The sequence below is a fragment of the Lepidothrix coronata genome, unplaced genomic scaffold (genome assembly GCF_001604755.1).
Source record: "Lepidothrix coronata isolate B3197 unplaced genomic scaffold, Lepidothrix_coronata-1.0 Scaffold122, whole genome shotgun sequence".
NCBI classification, from domain to species: Eukaryota; Metazoa; Chordata; class Aves; order Passeriformes; family Pipridae; genus Lepidothrix; species Lepidothrix coronata.
Genome location: NW_016690302.1, coordinates 2,273,275 through 2,292,017, shown reverse-complemented (window position 1 = coordinate 2,292,017; position 18,743 = coordinate 2,273,275). Strand labels below are relative to the sequence as shown.

The 18,743-nt window shown below is 51.6% G+C and overlaps 1 protein-coding gene across 4 annotated transcripts in view; it reads left to right on the top strand.

Annotated features, from left to right (window-relative positions):
- The window catches only part of ACAP3 (ArfGAP with coiled-coil, ankyrin repeat and PH domains 3), an 80,643-nt gene that overhangs the window by 45,372 nt on the left and 16,528 nt on the right, over positions 1 to 18,743 (top strand). For all 4 annotated transcript variants that reach the window (XM_017825805.1, XM_017825807.1, XM_017825806.1 and 1 more), the window contains exons 5-14: positions 2,188 to 2,246; positions 4,446 to 4,629; positions 5,817 to 5,861; positions 6,271 to 6,366; positions 6,647 to 6,721; positions 7,882 to 7,893; positions 14,881 to 14,993; positions 17,134 to 17,185; positions 17,607 to 17,707; positions 18,158 to 18,269. In XM_017825805.1, the coding sequence (XP_017681294.1) occupies positions 2,188 to 2,246; positions 4,446 to 4,629; positions 5,817 to 5,861; positions 6,271 to 6,366; positions 6,647 to 6,721; positions 7,882 to 7,893; positions 14,881 to 14,993; positions 17,134 to 17,185; positions 17,607 to 17,707; positions 18,158 to 18,269 (849 nt within the window). The remainder of the gene's footprint in view (positions 1 to 2,187; positions 2,247 to 4,445; positions 4,630 to 5,816; positions 5,862 to 6,270; positions 6,367 to 6,646; positions 6,722 to 7,881; positions 7,894 to 14,880; positions 14,994 to 17,133; positions 17,186 to 17,606; positions 17,708 to 18,157; positions 18,270 to 18,743) is intronic.

The window sequence follows — 18,743 nt, the reverse complement described above, 5'->3', positions numbered from 1 at the left end:
TTTTTTTTTTTTTTTTTTTTTTTTTTTTTTTTTTTTTTTGTTTTAATACATTTGAAACTCCAGCTCTTAAAACTCTCTTTATTCTGTGCTGAAAACTGAATGGAGGACCCGCTTGAAAACGTTCCCCTGGTGATGATCCTGCCTGCCAAAATTAATGCTGGAGCAATCAAAGTAATACAGACATCAGGATGCTTGTCAGCAGAGATGCTGCTGGCAGGAAAGGCACGTTCATTACCTGGGATTCCCTCAGAAACCACTTGGCAATCCCTGCTCAAGGCTCTCACTGGATGAATCCCATCACAGGGCTGTGGGGCTCAGGAGCAGAGTATTGACAGAGCAGGAGATGAATATATAAATATATATATAAAATATATATATAAATATATAAAAATGTATATAATATATATTTTTATATGTATTTTTATATATATATATGGTCTGACTTCCTTTTCTGTGCAGTTTTCCTGCCCTGACGTTGAGATATTTAAATTAAAAATCCCCACAGCAATGTCCCTGTGCCTTGGCAGTGCTGCTTATGTGATCACCACGAGTTCAGCTCCCTCTCAGTCAAACAGCTTCAGGAAGGAGCAGCTTTCTGAGCTCTGAATTGGAGCCTTGGACTGAACCCTCAGTGAATTCTCCTTCCCAGGCAGTGGGAGAACAAGCCCTTGCTGTGGCAGGAGGAGAGCATTGCACACAGACCTGGAGCATCCTGCTGGGATCGTTGGAGGGAAATTCTGTCCTCCTGCAAATGCTTTGCTGGGCTGTTCCAAGCCTGTGTCCTTTCCAGGCACCAGCTTGGAGCTCGTTTTTCCGGGCAGGAATGGCGAGGTGGGCGTGGCACTGCCCAGTGTGGCATCAATAAGAGAGAATAGCCTGGGTTTCTGTGGCTTCAGTCACACTGGTCCTGCCACAGCAGAGTTTGTGTAGCCTGGATTTGCTGTTTCTCAAGCTGAGGAAAGTCCTGTTCCTTTCATTTGACTTTTATTCCCTGGAATATCCCAGGGCACTTGTCTGCAGTCCCATCATCGTGTCCCTTCCTTTCCCTGATCCGAAGCAAACGTGTCACCCTGGCAGAAACCAATGCTGGAAGCTCTCCAGGTGGAGGTGCAGGTGGGAACCAGATGGTTTCTTGTTGCTTTGCCATCCTGAGTGGAGGGAAGCTCTCCCAATGCCCCAAATCACTCAGGGAAGCAGCTCCATGTTGGAAAAGCTGCAGGCCAGGCCAGTGCCTCTTGGAGTGCTGCTGGAGGGAGCGAGCGGGTGCCAAGAGCAGTAAATAATTTACGTGGGTAAAAAAACACAAAGCTGGGTGGTCTTGGGGGTTTTCTTTCTTTCTTTCCCCCCCTTGCTTTGCATCTGTTCATATTTAGAGGCTGTTTATGCTCAGCCAGTCCTGGCACATCCTGCCAAGATCTCTTCTGTGTGAGGACAGAGAACTGCTCAGGCTGGGGGTCGTGGTTTTAGTTTTGGTCGTGTATCTCACTGTCTGTTTTTATTTGGCAATCATTGTAATCAATCTTTCCCCCAGTCAAGTCTGGCCTGTGATGGCAGCTGGTGGGTGATCTCCCTGTACTTGTCTCGCTCTGTGAGCTTTTCCATCTTACTTTCTCCCCTGCCTGGCTGAGGAGGGGGAGTGAGGGTGTAGGGTAACGGGCTTGGGATAATTTATCTTGTAAAGGAGAGTAAAATTTAAAAGGTTTTTAAGAACCGAGTCTCTCTTTTTGCCGGGTACTTGGACCTCTCCCCAGCGTGTGGCTGTTGGGATGTTCCTGCTTGTTCTGTCCTTCCCTGGATGTAGAGTTGAGGTACCAGTGCCCTCCTCTGGCAAAATGAGGAATTCGAGACTCGGGATTGTTCAAAACAGGGGTGTAAAGGCAACTGCTCCTATAAACTCTTCTAATGGAAGAGCACCATCTCTTCTTATGGAAGTATGTCGGGGGCACAGGTCTCTCTGTGAGATTCCCACCCCTAGCCTATGGAATTCTGCAGGGGTAAGGGAGTGCTGCAGCTGTGGGAAAAGGTGTTATCCATTGTGACAGGCAGCAAGAAATGGACACCCCCGAGCCCTGGAGTGATGCTGAGTCCCTCCCACCGAAGCTCCTCAAGAGTGGTTATGAACTTTCTGTCTCCTCGATGTTTCCATGTTGCAAAACATTTGAATTTCTTCCCCCTCCTCTCTTTCAGATCCTGTTTGACCAGGCTCAGAGGTCAGTCCGGCAGCAGCTGCATAACTTTGTGAAAGAGTGAGTACTTGTCTTGTCTGTTTAGTCTTCAGCTTCTTCAACTTCCATTGCACGTGTCCTGTGTGTGCTGGGAACAGAACCACCACCTCTGCCCAGCGGCTGAATTTGGAGCAGGGTGGCACTGGAGGGCAGAGGGAAGGGTCTGGTTTGTGTGATTTTGGTGCACTGTCACTTGGTTGCTCTGTTGGCAACCAGATTTCTCCATCCTGTTCCCAGCTCTGGAGTTAAAGCTGGACTTTCATCCCAAAGTCCTTCTGAGAGCTGATCCTCCAGGTCAAACCCATCCCAGAGCTCAGATCCCTGCCAGCTCTGTATCTTGTGTTGTCTCAGACTTGGTGCAGTGGTTTGAACCAGTGCAGAAGGAAGGGACTGTGCTGCCAGCTGGCTTTGGGGTGCAGCAGAATCGTTGTGGTTTTGCTGCCCACAAAGCCCCACGAAATCAGAGCATCCCTGCTCTTCTGGAGTAACCTGAGCATCTCTGTGGGAGGTGACAGATGTGGGAGCCCTTCTCTTTGTGCAGGAAGCAGCTGACCAGCCCTGTGCCCTCAGCCTGGAGCTTGACCACCCCTTCAGAGCCATTTGCTAATGGGAAGCAGGTTTGCAGTGCCCTGGGGTGAGCAGAACGTGTCCCATTAAGGCTGTTAACTCCCTGGGGTGCTGCAGGACCGAGCCCAGCCAGTTAATTGGATGGGGACAGTGTGTCCCTGGGATCCAGGCTGTCCCTGCTGCATTCCCACATTTCCTGAGTGCCTCTTTTCCCCAGGGCAGGTCCCTGGTGCAGGGATCCCACAGCAGCAAATATAGGTCAGAGAGGCAACTGAGGTCTTCACTAAGCAGGAGCTGGTTGCCATGGGAACGGGCTGAATCCCTCAGCAGCTGGGTGCTCTGATGGAGGGAGGGGGTCCCTGGCTGACCCCCCCCAGTTCCTCAGCCCCATCTTCTTGCCCAGCACTCCCCCTACCCCCACTATCTTCATAATCATTTCTCTGACGAGCTCAGATTTAATCTGCTTAAGGCTGGCGCTGGGAAGGGGGAATTTCCACCTTGGGTTTGGCTCTGTGGTCCTTTCACCATCTTCCCAACTCCTCCTTTTGTGCTGCTCAACCTCTGCACTCGCAGGCCCTGCAGCTTTGACATTTGCAGTGCTCCTGCCCCGGGTTGGAACATAAACTCCAGGCTTGGGACCATTTTTAGGAGCAATCTGCAGCTTCCTGGCTGATGCTGGGAACAAAGCAGCAACGGGAACTGTGCCCTGCGTGGTGATCCAGGCAGTGCTTGCCCTCTGCCTGCCCTGCCTGTCCCCAAGCCTTGCTGCTCCTTGCCTGGTTTATTTATGGGGTCACACAGGAGGGTCAGCTTGCCCTGGCCTGGTGTCAGCAGCCAAATGCTCTTTTAGCACCTTCCCAAACCACAGACCTTGCTGAGCAGGAGGGGTTTATGAGCTGAATCTTGAGGCTGTGGTGATGCTGCTGTTGGAGCTGAGCCTTTCCAGCAGGATCCCTCATCCCTGCTCCTCTCCAGGGGGACATGCCCAGAGGAAGAAACCATTCCCTCCAAAGCTGGATCCCAAATGATATAAAATCCCCACAGCCCTTTGCTGCAAACGACCCCAAACTGAAAAAAGTGCCCTTTTTTTTTCCCCCCATAACTCAGCAGCTCTGAGCACTGAGGGTGATGTGAATGACTAACAACCACCTGAACACTAATCCAGTCCCCTCTGTGTTCATTTATCCCTCCTGTACCTGCCCAGGGCGGATTCTCCTGGCCAGAGGCTCATCCATACATGAGGATTTGCAATTCCCAACAGTTTTCCACAGGGCAGAGTTCAGCATTTACTGTTTGTCCTGCTCAGCCAAGGCTCTTCATCTCCCCCCAGGGTAAAGAATAAGTGGGTGCTGCTGTTTACTAACAGCTTGTAACTACTTTATAACAGTTTATAATTGAGATAAACTGAGCTCCCCTGGACAGAAAACAAGTGTTTGTGGTAGAGCTGCTATAAATCAGCATTGCTACTTCAACTCCTGAGGAACCAGGGCTGCTTTTAAGAGCTGATCTTCAGGGTCATGCAGCTCAAATCAAGTCCTGCCTGAGTGGTACCCGATAATTTAAAAAAAAATAATCAACCAAATTAAAAAAAAAAAATCTCCCTGTCACTGTGACAGTGATTTCTATCCCCCTCTGTTCCCCTCTGGGTTCCAGTGACGTCAGGAAGTTCAAGGAGACCAAGAAGCAGTTTGACAAGGTGCGGGAGGACATGGAGATCTCGCTGGTGAAGAACGCCCAGGCCCCCCGGCACAAACCCCACGAGGTGGAGGAGGCCACGGGCACCTTGACCATCACCAGGAAGTGTTTCAGGCACCTGGCCCTGGACTATGTGTTGCAGGTTGGTGGCAGTGCCCCCCTCCCAGTTCCCACTGGGCCTCCCAGTGCAGGACAAGGGACAAAGGGACAAGAGGGGGTCTTCCCGCTGAGTTCAGCAGGGATTGCTAATCCCTTTTGCCCTCTGCCCCCTGAGGCAGGGAGTCCTTAGGATGTGTTTTCATTCCTGAGAAGAAAAATTTTTTTTTTTTTTTTTTTTTTTTTTTTTTTTTTTTTTTTTTTTGGTTAGAGAAATCAAACTATTTTTTTTTTCAGTAAGAGAAATAAAGGGGCTCAGACTGAATTTCCATTCCCGGCAGGGATTTCCTCCAGGAACACTCACTCCCTGCTCCCACACAATGGTCAGGGGTTTGACTTTGAATCACTCATAGCTTTCCTGGCAGGTCTGTGCTCTCAGGCAGTGGGTGGGTTAAGCAGAGAAATTCAGTGTTACCACTGCTGCCTGTGTGTCCCCACGAGCTGTCACTGCTGCAGCATCAGCTCAGACCATCTGCTGACAGTTCTGCCTGACCAGGAGACAGTCTCTGGTGTCCCATCCTCTGGGCAATGCTTTCCCCTCAAAGTATAAATCATGCACGTTGTTGGTGCTCTAGCACTGCCATTTTTTTACATCTTTATTTCCTGGCGAGGTCACTCCATAACAAGCTCCCTCCATTTCTCCCACTGACAAAGAGGGAGAATTCCTTGATTGTGCTGATCCATTGCTGGGGAGGTTTCTCTGTTGGTCCCCCTCAGTTTTGAACTGTGCAGCCATGAGCTTGTCCAGGTATCCTTTGGTGTTTAATTAAGGGTTTAATGAGGAGAGTTATTTTATTCTTTTATATCCATAATGTGGTACCCGCTCGAAGAAATTTTCAGCGACCTGATTTATCAATTTATCAGTGACCTGATAAATTGAACATTTCCTTCACTGGGCACCAAAGGGCACCCTGGGGCCACTGTTTGTTCCAGCCTGGATGCAGACATCCACCCACCAGTGACCTTGGAGCAGCCCAGGTCAGAAAAGGCATTTTTATCCCACCTGGAACTGCCCAGAACTGCCTTTCCTGGGGAACTTTACTCTGGAATCGTGCAGGGGATGCTCTGTGGGTGCTGCTGGGGGTATCACAGCCCAGAGGGCCGTCCTAGCAGGCTGGTCATGGCTCTCCAAGCCAGGCTGGTGCTGAGATTTGTGTCCTGGTTCCTCCCCAGATCAACGTGCTGCAGGCCAAGAAGAAGTTTGAGATCCTGGACGCGGTAAGGGCTCCCTGTGTTTCCTGGGGCTGCTCTCAGTGAGCCCATGCAAGGCAGGCCCTCTCCATTTCAGGTTGCAGGGCTCCACATGCCGGCTGCCTGCCCTGGAGATACTGTTGGCACTGCTCTGGGGGCTGCAGGTATGGCAACAGAGGGGAGCTGGAGGGCCAGCAGGATCCTCCCCAGGGGGGGAATTTTCAGGGGTGCAGGACACTCCTTTTATGCTTTGTGCTCACAGCAGGCGGAAGGAATTGTGAGAGGAAGAAAGGAGAAGAGGGAGAGGCATCTAATGGAGACATTGCTTTGGGAAGGGAAAGTTAGACCCGGTTTTGTGGGTAATAAGGGATTAGGGCTTTTCACACCTCATTTTGTCCCAGAACCTGTTGTGACCCTGCTGTTGTTCCCTCCCCAGATGCTGTCCTTCATGCACGCCCAGTACACCTTCTTCCAGCAGGGCTACACTCTGCTCCACGAGCTGGATCCCTACATGAAGAAGCTGGCCACGGAGGTGAGGGCACAGGGAATGCCTGAGAGGGGGAGAGCACATCCCTTTTTCCTGTTCCCACACATCAGGGAGTGGTTGGAGCATCGAGCCTGGTGGAGGCTGGCTGGGGTGACACTTGTGGGGTGACAGCCAAGGGCTGTGGTTGCTCAGTGCACACCCAGACACAGCCTGTTCCCTTCTGGTGGGGATGTTAGGAAGGGCTGGTGTGACCCCAGAGCAGGACAATGGCTCACAGACCTCCTTCCTGACTCTTCTGCCTGTTTGTCCTTCTCCCTGCCTTCAGCTGGACCAGCTGGTGATCGATTCTGCCGTGGAGAAGAGGGAGATGGAGCACAAACACGCCCTGATCCAGCAAAGGGTGAGTCCTGGGGCTGCAGCCTGGTGCCAGCAGCACTTGTGTCCATCTGGATCCCCGTGGGAGCTGCCAGCTGGGGAGGGGCCTTGCTGGGTCAGGCCTTCCCAGCCTGGAGATGAGGGATAACCCCGGGGATGCTGGGATCAAAGGCAGGATGTTCAGCCACTGACTCATGGAAGGGAGAGTGGCACAGGCAGGACCCCCCAGGCCAGGGCACCAGGGGGGTTTTCCCAGCTCTGCCACTGACCTGCTGTGCCTCTGAGCAAACCTTCCTGCTCACTTTGTCTCCCTCTTTGCTGCCGAGGGCGTGGGGATTGTTCCTTAAATGTTCTTTAAGTGTTGCTCTGTGAATGTCTCCGAGGTGGAGGAGTGGATGCAGTGGTTTGGAATCCCCTGTGGAAAGGGCTGCAGAGCAGAACTGCTTTTTGGGGGGAGATCAGAGCCTTTTATCCCACTCTTTCTTTCCCTCTCCTCTCCCCCAGCCTCACATCCTTCCCCTGGCTGGGCAAGCCAGCTTTTAGCCCACCAGCTGTGTGATCTCCAGCCAGCACTGGGGTGTCCCTGCCACCTCTCCCTGCCTTGCCCATGGTGAGGCAGCAGCGTGGCAGCACTCCCGGGTGCCCAACCCACCCAGATGGGCAGAGTCCCCGTGAAATCATCCAGCAGATGGACGAGGGGATGCCCCTGTGGCACCCACAGGCAGGACTTGCCTTTCCTTCAGGCCCAGGGAGCTCCCACTGCACTGCAGGGGTGTCAGTGGGCCACGGGGAGAGAGGAGCAGGGAGCTGCACAGACCTTCCCTCTGCTCCACACTGCTCTCAGGTGATTCCTGCTTAGCTTCCAGGACATGCCATGGCTTCAGCCTGGAGCAGCAGGACTTTGGGAAGGTCCCAGCAGTGGCTGAGCAAGCTGCTGCTCTGGTGACCCACTGGTGTGTCCTCTCACCTGCTGGAATTGGGAGGAACCACCACAAACTGGCAGGATAATGGGATTTATTATCAAACAGGCCTGACCTTTCAGTAAGGAGGCATCTTCAGTTAACGTGGGCTCTGATTTTTCAGACCTGGGAACGATTCCAAATCTGAGGCTTGCAGAAATATCAACTAATTACTTATTTTTTCTTTTCCTTCTCTTCCTCCTGGACTGCTGGCCTGGCCCTGCAGACCCTCCTGCAGGTGAGTACCCACACGTATTTCCTTCTTCTGGCATCTTTATTTCTCAGAACTTGCTGCTCTGGATATTTACCAGATATTTACAATATTTACCAGATATTTACAATATTTACCGGATATTTACAATATTTACCAGATATTCACAATATTTATTGTGCTGCCTTTGAAAGCAACACCAAGAAGCCTTGGCGTGGCATCAGTGGTGTCACCCGAGCCGGAAATGTCATTTTTAAAGCCCAGTTTTAAGTGAGTTGGGTTTCACCCTCATCAAATTGGTTTTCAGCCCTGTGCTAAAAGAAGGTTTTGGTTGCCTGTGCTCTGTGTCATGCTCAGCTGTGACTCAGTGTTGCAGTGGCAGCAGTTCCTGGCTGGTCTCTGGTGTGTTTTTGGTGCCTGGAGCCTTTGCTGGCTCTGGTGGGAGGAGTGTGTGTCTGGCAGGCACTTGTGTGGATCAATACTTGTGCACAGAAGGAATTTGAAGTGGCTGTTGTTTCCTCTCTAATGCTCTCTCTCTCTCTCCCAAAAAAATGTCATAACCCTCGAGATGGGGACAGAACCAGCTTTGAAAGCTGATGAGTGCTGTGCCCTGGGAATGGCCTGGGCATGTGCTGCCTCTGCTTAAGTGTTCTGAGGGAGGGGGAGAGTCCATTTGTGAGCCCTCGGGTCCCCTGGGACTCTGCTGGAGTGATGACTTCATCCAAGGGGACGTGGAAAAGCTCTCCAGGGCAGGGCCTTTCACTCCAGTCTCTTCCTGGGGCTGAGAGAGCTGAACATCCTCACTGCAATTTAGGATTTCAAGCTTCCTGCCTGGGACTCTTTTATGAGCTGCTTTTCAGCTGCTCTGAGTCCGTGCTGCTCTTCCCTTTGTGATGGAGCAGGGTCCCCAGTTCCCCTAATTCCCCACAGCATTTAATTGAATATATATCTTCCTGCTGAGCCCACAAAACCCTCTGGTCCCTTGAAAAATGTGGAGATTTAGTTGTGCTTAATTAGAGTGGTGGCATAAATATAATCTTTTCCTCACTAGTGTCTTCCCAAACAGACTTCCTTTAACCCAGGAAATTTGGGTTAAATAATACATTTTGAAGTGTTTTTGGGGGTGTGGGAGCTGTGCAGATGCTGAAGGCAGAGAATTGTCCTTGGACAGCTTTGTGAGGTGTGGGGGAAGACTCCTGAGAGCCCAGTTCGTAAGGAAATGGTCTGTGGCATTTTGTTTCATTATTGTTTTAATTTAAATGAATCTGGTGGGAAGGAAAAGCTCATCACAAATCTTGACTGTTTTGTTTGCTGCTGTAATTCAGGTAATCTGGAAAAGGCAGACCTGGGAATTTTTCACGGTGGGAAACGAGTAGAGAAAGGGTGATGTTTAAACCAGACCTTCCCAAATCCTTCCACTGCACCAAAACTGAGAGTCCTGGCTCTAAAAGTGGGAGATGTTGGATTGGGTATTAGGGAAAATTTCTCCACTGAAAGGTGGCTGGGCATGGGAACAGGGGTGGGATCACTGGGGGTGCTCAGAACCGTGGGGATGTGGCACTTGGGGACGTGGTTTGGGGGTGAAAACTGTGCTGGGTTAAGAGTTGGGCTTGATGGTTTTAAAGGACTTTTCCAACTTCATTGATCTTGTGATTCCAAGAACTGTATAATCACTACATGTGATTCCAAGGGCTATATAGAAGCTCCTTTCCAGCCTCACACCTTTCCCAGCCCGGAGCAGTTTGGGAAGCAGTCGTGCCTCTCTGTTGCCCGTGTGGAGTGCCAAGGCAGAGCTCTCTGCCTCATTTAGCCCAGCTGGTGGATAACAAACCAGGGGCCAGATGGCACCTCAACCCCCTGAATCCTGTGGCTGGAATGACTGGCCCGAGGGTGGCCCTGCTCCAGGAGCTGGGGAAGCAGATCCCGGGGAAAGGCAGACAAGCCTGGCTCTGTTGAGGTCAGGGAGGCACCGGGTGAGCATCCTGCTGTCAGCTCAGCTCTGTGCTGCCTGGCTTCTCCTGCCAGCTGTATGGTAATTAGCCCCTGCTCTAAGCTGATTGCCCCTGAATAGGAGGCTCGGGGAGGGGGCCAGCGGGTGGTCCCCAGGGACCAGCAGCCTCCCGGAGCCCCCTCGCTCTGCCAGGGGCCGAAGGCAGAGCTTGGAGCTTCTCAAAAATAAAAAAAAAAAAAAAGGAGGAGGAGGGGTGAAGGAGAAGGGGCTGTGAAAGAAATCCCTCCTTCCCCGCCAGCCCCCGGTGCTGAGCAGAGATGCTGCTCTAGAGAAGGAGAGCTCAGCTCTGAAGGGCGGGAGCAGCAGAGCCTCCCTCGCAGCTGCAGCATGAAGATTTTCGGCAGGCTCGAGTACCTCCTGGTAAGGACACTCCTGCAGGGATGCCTGGGCTCGGGGGAGCAGGTTTAGGGTTCCCTTTTCCCTTGGGAATTGCGCCTTGCTCGCTGATGGGACCCCAAACAAACCGCGTTTTGCTGCTGCGGATTTTCGGGTCCTGTCTGAGGGCTGGGAGGGCTCTGGGGCAGGGCACGGGGCTCTGGGCATCATCTGCTGCCAGGGAGAGCGTTTGGCATTAGGAAACTCGAGAAACAAAAGATCTGCCAGTGGGATTTGGCCAGGATGGGTGAAAGCTGTCTGAGCAGAACGGGATCGGAGGTGGAGGAGCCCTCCTCCAAATTCCATCTGCTCCGAGGGGCTGGGGTTGGACACGGCACAGGCAGAGAGGGGAAAAGAGCCAGAGAGAGCAAAGCTTGAGATCCAAACAGGCACCAGGAGAGAAGAGCAAGTGCAGGCACTGGTGTGTGTGTGGAAGGGGGTGTGTGCATCTTTAGGGAATGGGAATACTCCTTGGAATTGGGGTTTCTTGGCAGTCAAAAAGCCAAACCAGGCACAATTTCCAACTGGCCTCCAGAAGCTGTGTTCAGTGCATGGATGTTGTTAACATGCCTGATGTTATTGTGAATATTGAGCATCTCTGGATGCCCAAGAAGGCACTTTTGGCTAAAAGCCTTTGTCTCCTAAGAGGGAAAGCATGTGTTGCATGTGTTGGTGCTTATCCTAAATGGTATTGATTGAAAAGAAAATAATATGGAGGTTTGGTAGTAAGAGACATTTCTTTGAGTATCTAAGAACGGAAATGAGTCCCTGCTCGTGCTTGCTTAGGTTTGATAGTGTTTTCTATCAGTGAAAACCAAAATATTGTAGAAAAAAGGAGAGTGATGTTATTTCCATGCTGAATTGATAACTGAGGGAATAATGCTGTGACTTTTCCAGGCAGAGCCATTGCCATAGTGACTGTATTTATTTTAAAGACTTTTAAGGAAGTCTTGGTATTTTAGAAGAAAGGTCCTACCTGTTTTCAGCCAGGGGTTGTGCTTTTTGGGATAGGAATGAACCTCTTGGTGAGACCTTCCTCCTTCAGTGGGAATGCTCTTAGGCAGGGGGGCTCCTTCCTTGGAAGATTCCCTCCCCCAAAGATTCCAGGCTGTTGAGGGGCAGCTTCACTCTTCATATTCAATCTGCTCACTGATGCTGGAGGGCTATTTAATTTAATCAGCCATTTTCTCTGCATGAAATGCTCATTTCTGAGGAGGAATTGGAGGAGCTTGGCTGGCCTCTTGCTGGACTGGGGAGTTCCTGGGTGGGCCACGAGGCCACCTTCAGATTAGGATTTCTCTTTCTTTTTTCCCCCCCTCCCCTTTTCTTTTTTATCCTTTCCTGGGTCGGTCTATGTCCTGTGCTGGGGTTTTTAATTTCCATTTGCTGGTTTGGAAGCGTCCACATTAATGTCCTTTCTCTGGACGTGTCTCTTGGAATGTGTTGTGTGACTTCACTGTTGCTCCAGCAGCTCCCATGGAAACCATTGTGGTGGCCTTTCCAAAGGAATATCAGTTCCCAGGCAGCCTGGTGGGTGAACTGGGAGTGACAGGAGGGGACAGTGAGCGGGGTTGCTGTGATTTACTGGCAGTCAGGGAGGGAAAGGGAAGCAGATGATGGCAGAGTCCTGGTGTCTTATTTTGGAAGGCGTCCGATTTCTCGTAGCAGGGTGTGATCCAACATGTCACTGCTGTTCTGATCCTGCCTGCACATGCTGCTGGAGCCAAAGCCGTTCAGATCCCTGTCCTGGGAAGCCTTTTACTGTGTCAAGCATTTGTTCTCCTTGCAGAGACAATGAGGTGCTAAATGCAGGCTTAATAAATCAGTCCAGGCTCACTTAGGACAGACTTGCCTGCTCTGTGTGTCCTGTTGCAGTGAGGGGGTGAATTCAGGAGAAGGTTGTTGGTTAAAATCATGCATTAAAATCTCGAGGAGAAGGAGGAGGAGGGGACAAGAGAAGGCATGAGATGTGCTCTCCACTGCATCCCTGGGGGAGTCACAGAGACTGGAGGCAGAGCTGATGCTGTGCTGGGCAGGGGCAGTGTCTCAGCCAGGGCCCTTCCACTGATTCCCCAGAACTAGAAAAGGATCAAAATCCCTTTGTGCCAAGGAATGGAACAGATACAGGGGCACATTAGGGGCAGGGGTTGCCTGTCACACATCTGTGCCTGCAGCAGTGGGCACACCCACCACGGGGTCCCAGCACCTTCACCAGCATGATCTCCTCGGGCAGAGTCCGAGCTGGCTCTGACTTGGAATCACATTCGACAGATGTTCTTGTAACTCCCTTTTCCAGGGATTTGTCCTCTCTTCCAATGGCTGTGGCAAGGAAGTTCCCTGTTTGGGCTGCAGCAGAAGCTGTGTGTAGGAATCCATGGGTTAGGCCATACTTCAGGCTCACTCTGGTGTGCTGGAGGTTTCACAAGTGCACTTGCCTTGGCTTTGCCTTTCTGAGCCACCTCTGCCCTTTGCCTGGCTGAGAAAGGAGAAATCCTCTCGATCATGGGTGTAAATTCTGGATTTTCCTCGCCCTCTGCTTTCCCTTCCTTTGGCTTTCAACACTGCCAATGACTTTGCAGCAAAGACTTCAAGTTCTTTTAAGCCCAGTGCAGTGGAATGGAACAAAGTGGCCCTGAGGCCTCGTGCCTGGGGGTGATGGGCAGGCTGGTCCTTCTCCCTCAGATCTCTCCCTTGATTTGGACTCTTTACAAATCCAGCCTCCAGCCCTGGTGACTGTTCTGCCCTCAGCTGCCCTCCAGGAGTCCTGTTGGTAGCACTGGGGTTGCTCAGGACTCCCAGCAGCAGAAATATGAGCAGAATTTGGCCCGGGGACCTCGGCTGAGTCATCCCAGCCGTGTGTACCCTTGGTGGGTTTGGGTGTAACCTTCTCAAACTGGCCTTGGTGTGGGTCAGAGCTCCTTCAAAGGCAGGGAACAGCTCCATGTGCCTTCAGCTGTGCAGCTCCAGCCATTTAATTGGTAGAGGTGTGCTCCAATCCAGCTTAAATGAGGTTAAATTCACACCTGGCTTGACTCCACTGCTTTTCAGTGGATTTACCCCACTGACGTAGGTGGCCCATCTGTTCCTCCTGCACTCTCCAGCAGCAGATCCTCCTTCCCACCACTCTGCTTGATAAGGGCAGCTGAAGAAGTCAGGAGATTAGAATTAGACCCTCCCCCTGATTTTTTTTCCCCAGTTCCTCAAGGTGAGTGAGGCACAGCTAAACGGTCATTTTTAAGATGTTTTTTGGAAGCATTTCGCCCCCCAACTCTTCATCAAGGTCCAGATTTTCAGCTGTTTGCATTATTTATCATAAATCAGTGCAGATTCTCATCAAATACACGGAATTGTCACTTTGGAGCAGCTCTGCAAAAAAAATCACACGTTGATTTGGAGGAAAATTCCCTCCAGCCTTTGTTTGCAACGGGGACATGAAAGACATCTGCAGAAGAGGAGCCCCGTGGGATTCACCCTCTTAGGGCAAGGAAATTTGGGGCTGAGCAGAGCCCTCTTAATTGGGTGCCTTGCAGCAGTTTCCAGTGGCTAATTGGGCATCATGCTGCCTTTCCAAGGAGTCACTGTGGCCTGTCCCATCGGATCTCCTCCTTCTGGATCACTGTTATTCCTGTCCTGACACCTCCCAGGCACGTTTGCATCTCTCTGAGCGTGGAAATAACTCATCTTAATGAGAGCCAAGTGCATGTTGCCTGGCAACACGGCATCACCGGGGTCTGCTGAGCCAGGAGAGGCAGCTGATGGGGCTGTTGTCACTGCTGTGGCTTTGAACCGAGGTGCACAGGGGGAAATATTTGCTCTGGAGAGAGGGAGGTGTGGGGTGGATGATTAGGGTGCAATCAGTGAGCAACGTGCCTCGGTTCCCCAGGTTAGAGGGGAAGTTGTCGCTGTTCCATGACCCAGTTTCTCCTGGGAAGGAGGCAGCCCATGGCCCAGGGAGGCAGATCCCACGTTCTGGAGAGCAGCTGCTATTCCCTCTGCTCTGTGTCAGCTGTCAGAAGCCATGAGCTCTCCCTGGTGAGTCGGTGCCAAGCTGACAAATCAGCTCCGACTGGTGGCACAGCACGGAGCAGGGAGAGGGTGCAGGCTGGAGATGGCATCTGAGGATAGCTCATGAGCATGGCATTGATAACTCTGCCCCTCCAGAAATCAGCACGTTTTCCTTGTGTGGAAAGGCTGGGGTTTGTTCTCCTCCTGGCCCCTTGCAGAGGGGTGGCAGCAGCTTTGCTGCCTCACTTGGCCAGTGAAAAAAAGCACCTCATGCTTTATTTCCCACTGCAGGCTGACCCAAATATTGGGAGTTTTTAGCCCTCACCCCCCTTTCTCCTTACCAGCTACCAGAGGAGGAAAATGCAGCGTGTCCAGTGCCTTCCTGCAAACAGCAGGGATGGATAAACTCACTGGAATGGGGATAATTCCTGACTGCTCTCCATGGCTGCAGCCCACGAAGGCAGAGGATGTGCTGTGACAGGCAGCTCTGCCTGAACCTCGGGCTTCTGGCAGATGTTTTTCTCTTCCTGATGGTTTGCTCAGACTCATCTCCACCTAGAGATGATCCAGATGGCCCCAGGAATGCAGCCATGCCAGAGGCTCAGGCTCTCTCTGTTTTCCAGGACTTCTCCTACGATGACTCGAAGGTGGAGTTCAATGTGGACGCCCCAAATGGAGTGGTGATGGAAGGTTACCTCTTCAAGAGAGCCAGCAATGCATTCAAAACATGGAATAGGTGAGCAAGAACCCATATTCCATTTGATATTCGGGCTGAGGCTCTGCACAGGAACACACCTCCCTTTAGTGAGCTCTGACTGACTGTTACCATCACTGGAAGGATTCTGAGCCAAGTAGTTAAAAGTTGAGTAGTTAAAATAGCTAAAAGTGAGGTTGGTTTGAGAGTTTCTGCAGTTTCAGTGCCTTCCATGATGGGAGAAGGAGCAGGTTCCTCTCAGGGAGGAGAGGGCACAGTGCAGCTCAAGGCTTGCCCTGGGAAAGCTGCCCATTTATAACAATTAAGAGAGACACCAGAACCCAGCAGGACGTGCCAGGAGTGTCAAACCTGCCTGTTTTGGGACAGGGACATATGTGAGAGTGGAAATATCAAGTGTGCTGCCAGGAGCTGAGAAATGGCTTTCAGTGCCCTGACCCTGCTCTTAATAATTTATCCATATTTCATCTGATAGCTCCCTGGGAATGCCTGGCTCATCTGCCTCCTGCACCAGCCAGGAGCCTCTGCAGCTGCCAGAGACCTTGGAAAGTGGAAGAAAAGGTTTCATGTTCTCCCCCTGGTCGATATTTCTATGTTTAGTTTTCCCTTGAGACAGTCAGTGGGTTTCACAGACCGTTGTACAAAAGGATTCAAACCCTTCCAGTGGGTTTCTAATGCATGAGATCAATGCTGGTCTGACCTACATTTCCTCCTCTCACATAACAGGGAAATGATAGAATATTAAAAGATCTTTTACTTGGCTGTGGGATGCATGCAGAGGATACTGGAATGTGCTGCTGTTAGGCTTTGGAATAAATAAGCACTAAATGCTTCAGTGAACAGTTTGTGGTATGCACAGAAACTGCCTGTATTTGCATGGAAAAAGAGACTTGGAATTATTAAAGATTTCTGAATTGGCCAGATAAGCAGCTTCTTCTCTTTAAAGCTTCCCTGAGTGCTGAGGAGATTCCAGACAAATTTAGGGTGATTTCTTAGCCCTCAGGCTCTCTGATCCCCTGACAGTCAAGGACTAAGTTTGCACTTGGAGGAACCAGTGCAGCAGTGTTTGAGTTCAGTGCTCTGGGAAGGTGCCTTAGCTGAATTTTTATCACCTTTTTAGGATTCCCTGCTTGGTGTCCCCTGAGCAGAGTCCAGCCTTGGTCCACAGCGTGGCTGCTGTCCCTGACACCACGTGTTTCTGTGCAGCAGAATGGCCTTCCAAAGCCTGGCAGGTTAATGCCGAGACCTGTGCTTGGCTTTTGGGATGGAGAGGAACAATTCCAGGCAACTCCCTTCTCCTTGCAGCTCCCCTGGCTGTGCATTCATGGGTCACTCCAAAGGGCACTCACCCTGGAGGGAAAATGCCCCTCTGGGACTTTGTTTTTCCTGATATCTGAAGTAACGTCGGCGTCAAGGGCTCCAAGTTTTCCGTGCCCTCAAATCCCAGTTATCCTCCTACACCCCAGTCACACAGAGGCAGCAGCCTCCCCACAGCTATATCCATCTCTTCAATCCCACCCACCCTCAGCCAGTTCTGCCCACAGCTCAGCTATTCCCAGCTCCTGGAGCCCACTCATCACCTCCTCGCTGAGCTCAGCCCCTCTGGCAGAGCCTCCCCCTCACGGGAGCAGCAAAATCCTTATGGAATCCCAGAATATCCTGAGCTGGAATGGACCCACAAGGATCATTCTGAGGAGCTGAGCAGAGCCTGCAGCTGTCACAGCAGCCCAGAGTGCTCCCAGATGGATGGGATGGCCTCCAGTCACCTGTATTTTCCCGTTTCTCCACAGACACATCAAGTCCTTTTGTTCTCTTTTATCAGTTTAATATTTCAGCCGTGACAAAAGAAAGGGAATCCTGTCTCATCTCATTTTTTTTTCTCCTCATTCTTTTGCCAGCAGAGTATGTCATACATGCTCTCAGTAACCCCCTGCTGCAACCCTCAGACTCCTTCTGCTCACATGTTCCAGAACCTTCTTCCTGAAAACTTCGTGGTGGTTGTGGCTTCCTTTGCCCTCCACGAAGGTGATCAGGTTGCTAAATAAATTGTCCTCCTTTTAAATGGAGATATAAATGGAAACATCCTGCTCTGCCACAAGCTGCCTCTCTGTAGCTCTGCAGTTTGCCTGTCCTGATGTCTGCCTGTCTGTCTGTCTTCCCCCAGGAGGTGGTTCTCCATACAGAACAGCCAGCTGGTGTACCAGAAAAAGCTAAAGGTCAGTGAGGCTGCCCCAGATGACACCAGAGGATCAGCCAACTGCTCTGGTGTCCTGCTTTGCTGGGGACTCCTGCTCCGTGGTGGGGAGAGGGGTGGAAGGATCAGAGGGACAGCAAGCCCATTACTGTGTCCAAGGTTAGACTGTGCTGAGAGTGAAGTGTCAGCAGATGGGGTTTGTTAAATAAATGCTTATTTAGATTAAACGTTCCTGTTCAGCTGAGGAAGTTGGTGGGGTCCCCAGCAAACCTGCCATGTACGTGTTGCCCTGTGCTTTAATTCCATATAACCCCTTCCCACAGCCCTGGAGGGCTGGCTCTGCCCTCTCTGCACTACGTGCCAACAGCAGGGTTTGGGAAGGAGTTTTCTGGGCTGTGACACGGATTCAGGAGCCCTCAAGGCCCCTGTTCTCCCCCTTGCAGGATGTGCTCACGGTGGTGGTGGAGGACCTGCGGCTCTGCACCGTCAAGCCCTGTGAAGACATAGAGAGGAGGTTCTGCTTCGAGGTGGTCTCACCTACCAAGTGAGTTTGGTGGCTTCCCCAGGCCGTCCTCGTGGGAGCTGGGCTGTGCATGGAGCTGCAAGAGATGGGATTGGAGCAGATGCTGCCCTGGGTTGTTAAATTGTGGCTGGGAGATGCCGTTGCCTGTGCTCCAGGGTCCCTGGGAAGTTTGTCAGACACCAGCATAAGCTGAATCTAGCTTATGCTTATGGATTCCATAGCTTATGGATTCCAGCTGATACATTACACAAGCCAAATTATATGTTATATATTATATATTATACCTAATATACATCTAGGCAGTGCAGCTGTCAGTGTTTGAAGAGGGAACAGCCCTGACAGTGCAAACTTGCAGGATTAATTTTTGCCCCTTCGCTGCCCGTGCTGGGATGTTCAGGCTGAGGAAGAAGGGGGAACAGTCTTGACCAAAATGTCCTTTTGCTCTTCCCAACTGCTCCCCTGCCTTTCCAGGAGCTGCATGCTGCAGGCTGACTCGGAGAAGCTGCGCCAGGCCTGGATCCAGGCAGTGCAGGCCAGCATTGCCTCTGCCTACCGGGAGAGCCCGGACAGCTACTACATCGAGGTGAGGGAGGAAACGTCCCTCATTTCCCCCTTCCCTTCTTGAATTAGCACCAGTTTGTTCTTCTCCTGTCAGTGCCTCTGCTGGGCAAAGCCTGGTTCATTCCACAGAGCTTTGCAGAGTCCTTGAACCCCCTGCAGCGCTACAGGCTGGGGACAGAGTGGCTGGAGAGCAGCCAGGCAGGAAGGGAGCTGGGATTTGGATGGACAGGAAGCTGAACAGGAGCCAAAGTGTACCCAGGTGGCCAAGAAGGTCAATGGATCCTGGCCTGGCTCAGGAACAGGGTGGCCAACAGGTCCAGGGAAGTGATTCTTTCCCTGGACTCAGCACTGGTGAGGCCACCCCTGGAGTGCTGTGTCCAGTTCTGGGCCCTCAGCTCAGGAAGGACATGGAGGTCCTGGAGCAGGTCCAGAGAAGAGCAACAAGGCTGGGGAAGGGACTGGAGCACAAGTGCTGTGAGGAGAGGCTGAGGGAGCT